General features: G+C 33.7%; 1 protein-coding gene across 1 annotated transcript; it reads right to left on the bottom strand.

The window, feature by feature from the left end:
• Positions 1-654: 654 nt before the first annotated feature.
• On the bottom strand, positions 655-4,951 carry LOC107002806 (beta-ureidopropionase). The gene is made up of 6 exons (XM_015200976.2): positions 4,658-4,951; positions 4,466-4,573; positions 3,207-3,395; positions 2,889-3,116; positions 2,597-2,821; positions 655-1,304 (listed from the first exon to the last, which is right to left on the bottom strand). Exons 1-6 carry the CDS (start codon positions 4,775-4,777, stop codon positions 942-944), a joined length of 1,233 nt encoding a protein of 410 aa, XP_015056462.1. The 5' UTR covers positions 4,778-4,951; the 3' UTR covers positions 655-941.
• Positions 4,952-5,249: the final 298 nt, after the last annotated feature.

The raw sequence follows: 5,249 nt of genomic DNA, 5'->3' as shown, positions 1-5,249 counted from the left end.
TTGTATATTCGGCGGATTATACATATACAAACATGACTTATTATACAAACCGAAGTCAGCCCACATAATTAATATATAATGTTAGTTACTAGTGGTAATTATAGTAAACTATAGCTATGATGAGTAATTAAATAATATAAGTTTACTTATCCGCATAATTTTTTCCCTTTTTGATATGTTAAATACTAGTGTTAAACAGGGACTGCCCCCACGTGAGAATGTCGGGTGCTCTAGCACTCATTGATTCCAGCAGAAATTTGTATATGTTCATAGAAAATATTGTAAAGTTGATATAATGATTCTTGAGCACCCGCTAACCAAAAGGTTTTATCGGCACTTTGGTTCTCAAATGCAAGTTTAAAGCTTGCGTTGACAACCTCAAGTGTGAGGGTTCGGGTCTAGGTCAAAGGTTTTTTTTAAAAACATTTTCTCTTCTTTATACCTATGAGTGTAGGATCTTCTGTGCACATCAAAATTATGAGATAAAAAATATTTGGCCACTGACCATAAATCAATTTGAGAGAAAAATTGATCTGATGTCGATATTAATCAGGCATGGTTACTCAGAGGGCTTTTAAAACACAAATATTAACATGTTCAGGTGCTTTGATGGAATTGTAAAGTAAGAGGGGAAAATTATGAAAACATAATAAGTAGAAGTTTTCAATTAGGCTCTTTGACCAATCTTTTTTTTTAACATACCCATCATTAACCAAGGCTATGTTAAAAGTATTGATTAACACATGTAGCTATTCCAAGTTATTGATGTTAACACCACTGTGAATTCAGTATTTGTACAAATTCCACTACTTTTTTTTATTGTTAATATGTTCTTGAACGTACACTTCATAGTCATGAAAACATGGAAACTTTGTGATACTTTCCAGATAGTCCGAAAGCAATTTTACCTGTTCGTTTTCCTTAATGATCAAGGCAGAACTTTAACCACTCTTATGTAACAAGGGATCAGAAATGACTTGTGGCTCAAAATCTGGTTTCACATAACGAGCAAGTAGATCAGCATAGACGTCATAACGAGCAGTCATTCGAAATCCCCACTTGTCCTTCAACTGCCGGCAAAGGTTGAGATCCATGTCAGATATCAACAATCCATCCTTGTGACGGGCCAGAGACGGTGTACATGAAGCATCTGGTGCAGAAAAATGACTCGAACCATAGAAATGCCCAAAATCTGCATGTTGTGGCTTTCCATCTCCTGAAGTGAAGGGATTAGGAAAAACTTCTGTTCCAACACGGTTAATTGAACCAACAAAATAACTATTTGCTATTGCTGCGTTGCGAGCCTGTTTCCAACACAATAGCAAACAAAAAGTCAAAAAACTAGATGTTGTTTACCTACACCCCTGTTTCCAACACAACAACAACCAAAAAATCAAGAAACTAGATGCTGTTTACCGACGCCCCTGTCAAAAAGTGATCATTCTTTATAGCATTTCACAACCCATGTTTAGGCATTGGTCAATATGAGTATTTGTTAAAATTTATCGTCAAACTCAGATTTGATTCTCCGTAACTGACAGTGTTATCATTGGTTAATCATACTTCCCTGGAGTTTTAACATCTCTCTGCTCAAACTACTGTGATCCCTAAGAGTAAACACTAAGGGGTCGTTTGGTAGAGTGTATAAGAATAATGCAAAATAGGGTGCATTAGTAATGCTTGCATTAGTAGTACTTGCATTATTAATACTTGCATTAGTTATGCAAGCATTATTTCTTATACATTGTTTGGTTTGATGTATCAGAAATAACAGATCTTGCATAATTTCTATTTGAAAATATATGTTTACAAAAATACCCTTCACACTTTTTTTATTTTTACACTTTCTGGCAAGTTGCAACAAAGTCATTTGTTAAAGCTCTTCTTCTTCTTCTTTCTTTTTTTTCAAAAATAATATTAAATAGTTGTACTATTTGGGTCAAAATACTTTTGTGAAAAGTTGGAAAAGAATATTTTTTATCAAATTTATCGCCACAATAGTATTTTTTTCTTATTAAATTATGTTGAAATTAGATTATTATTTTTTACAAAAATTATATTTAAGAGGCTATAAAGTCTATTAAAACACCAACAAATTAAAATACAGAAAAAAAAATTGAAAAAAAAACACATGACAACAAAGAAAATTAAAAGAAAAGAAAATGTTAGGAAATGTTTCAAAAAGGCTTTGAGGGTAGTTTTGTTATTATTTAATCTAATGCAAGTTTTAAATATAATGCATTGCATAATATTTTAGAAAAAAAATTGTTTTTAAAAAATACCCTCCACAAATATGGTGGAAAGGATATTACAAAAGTTTTAAAGGGCAATTGTGTCTTTTATAATGTTAATGCATGCATTAGAACACATTGCATTACTAATGCATAGAAATAGATGGTATTAGTAATACACTCTTTAATACACAATAGAGTGTATTACTAATACAAGCATTAGTTATGCATAGATTAAAAAAGTGTACCAAACAAGGTACTACTAATACATCAAGCTAATACATGCATTATTTTCTCTAATACACTCTACCAAACGACTCCTTAACTGAGCACAGTTGTAGCATAATAGATAAAGGAAATAGTACCTCTATGGGCCACATTGGTTCACTAAGTTCACCAACAGTAGCTGATGGGTTGAAAACAATTTCTGCACCGTTTAACCCAAAAGCTAACCAGTTCAAAGGATGGTGCCTTCCATAACATATATTAACAGCAATCTTGCCATATGCTGTCTCAAACACGGGATGGCCAGTGTTCCCTTCCATATAATATGTACTCTCGTTGAAGTCCCCAACTCTAGGTATATGATTCTGCAGATTTTCGAAGTATTAGTTCCTGGAGGATACAAAATGGTGTAATTTGGTTATTGGGATTTACCTTCCGATGTTTCCCTATTATGTTACCATGATTTCCAATTATTACTGCTGTATTCCACAGGGTTTCTCCATGGTTCACGTCCCTCTCAAGAATTGGACTAATGATAACCATGTTATATTTTTGTGCAAGTTGCTGAAGAAACTTTGTTGATTCTCCATCAATCTCTTCAGCAAATTCACACCATTTTTTCTCGCGAGTACAAAATGCAAATGGCATCGTCCATGCCTCCTGCATAGGAGTAAAAGAGAATATCAAAATGAATAAACTTTGAAAAGGACAATAAATTAATCACACTTAGAAAACCAAGTCATAACTCACTTGCAAGCATAGAATGTTGACTCCTGAAGAGCCTGCAGCATCAATCATGGGAATTAACTTTTGAAAGATGGCCTCCCTTTGGTTTAGGAAAGGTTCAGTTGTGGGTAGAGCAATAGAATTCTGAATGAGGCCAACCCTCACAACACGAGGTCCTCTAAGTGACTCTTTGTCCGCAAAAAAACTAAAAGCCTGCATTTATGTGAAAAGAATTGATGCATTAAACAATGTAAGATACAATAATGGTGAGAACTGAGAAAATTTAGTCATGGACCAAAAATGGTGGTTTTGTTCCCTCCTAGGCACTTGTCATGTGATCTTCCCAATCAGCCTCATGCATACTACCATAGAAAAGATAATTTCTCATTCGAAATAACAACAAATCGGTTAAGGAAACACAAATCTTTTCATTTTTCCATATATATCCACCACAGATTGTCATATCTATTAGAGATCATAACAAAGAGATTGCAAACAGCTGACTGAAGATTGTTATTAGTCAGTTAACTTGACGTGAAAGTTAGTCAGGCTGTTAACAATATTCTAGATGATGGCTTTCCTGTAAATAAGTCAAGTACCTGTATATATATGAGATGATCCATCTGAAGTTAGTTAGAGAATATACAGTGTAAAACTACGTACATCTTTGAGGTGTTGATATGAAATTGAGATCTATCCTTCTGCTGTGATTCGATTCTGATTGTGTGATTAGGAATCAGTTCTTAACAATATCTACTTGAGTTGTGGCAAAGCTAGAAATTTTGCTTAGCACATTCAAACCCATGGTATATATTTCTAAAAATTTGTTTTTAACCTATAGACACTATAATTTTTCAACAAAAGAGCGATATAAAACGTTGTAAGATTCAAGCAAACCCAGAACCGATTACCCTTCGGTTACTTTTAACCAGAAATCATTTCATATATCCCTCATCCATTTTTTACTTTTCTTCTTCTCATGAACAACGGAAGAATCACGACCCATCCTTTCAATTATGCTAATTCTGAAAACCAGGTGTACATAATCCCCTTTTCCTAATCTATTTTTACCAAATAGATAATGTTTTTAAGGTTAAGCACATATTCGAAAACAGTAATGGGAGAAATAACTCTACATAATACTTGAATCTAGACAGTTTTGTGTTTTAAAGCAAAATCCGACTCACTACCATTTAATTGAGTCAAATTCAGCATAATCCTACTAAAACAGAATTTAATAAACCTAAAATAATAGCTATAGAAGCAGAGAGGTAAGTGGCGACCTGAAGATCAAAGTCGTGATTAGCAGAGAGAGCTTTGACAGGCTGCGGAAGAGCAATAGACTCAAGTTTCTTTCCACAATTTAGGCCCAGAAGTATTCGATTGACTTTCTGCAGAGATTTGAGTTAGTCCTTGGCTAGATTTCGATCTCAAAATAGTTTTCAATCCCCCAAATTTGAGAAAGTGGATCTGACCTGGAAAAGTTGGGGGCTGAGAGAAGTTTGAAGGAGATGATAAAGAGAGTCAAATCCACAAATGGAGCCCTTCTCTTGGGTTGTTCCATTTTCTGTCTCTTCGCCCTCTTTCTTCTCCATTTCAACACTTTCTTCTTCTGATGATTGATTTGGTGATGATGAGTTATTCAATCAAAAACAAATACAGATAATTTTAAACTTTTATTATGCAGTGTTTGAGTATTTTAACACCATAAACAATCTGTCATTTAGCTTTTTCGCATCTTCAAGGAATAAAGGCAAAGTTAGATTAAGGTCTTTTGTTCATTTTTCTTTTATATTTGATTGATTTAAATATTTTTCCAAATTAAATTTATATTCCCCATATTTAAGGAAAAGTAAGGAAAATACTTTTCATATGCTTTTGAAATTCACACCTCAACTTTTCATTTTAACTTTAAGTCTCGGGTATCAATTTTAGATACTAATCCTAGATTTAACTCATAATTCTCGATTTGAGACACAACTCTTGAGTTCTGGGTTAGGGTGGAGTCTCATATTGGGTGACGGGATCAAATTCCATTTTTAAGTCGAATTAGATCTCGGGTCGGGT

The sequence above is a fragment of the Solanum pennellii genome, chromosome 10, assembly GCF_001406875.1.
Source record: "Solanum pennellii chromosome 10, SPENNV200".
NCBI classification, from domain to species: Eukaryota; Viridiplantae; Streptophyta; class Magnoliopsida; order Solanales; family Solanaceae; genus Solanum; species Solanum pennellii.
Note: the sequence above shows the minus strand (reverse complement) of the source record. Positions and strands in the feature narration are given on the sequence as shown.

Bases quoted from the DNA above. Each gene is read 5' to 3' on its own strand.
- LOC107002806 (XM_015200976.2), bottom strand. From the start codon at position 4,777: ATGGAGAAGAAAGAGGGCGAAGAGACAGAAAATGGAACAACCCAAGAG. The intron at 4,574-4,657 runs GTCAGATCCACT...AAATCTCTGCAG, and splicing joins TCAGCCCCCAACTTTTCCAG to AAAGTCAATCGAATACTTCT. The intron at 3,117-3,206 runs GTGAGTTATGAC...ACTCCTATGCAG, and splicing joins TCAACATTCTATGCTTGCAA to GAGGCATGGACGATGCCATT.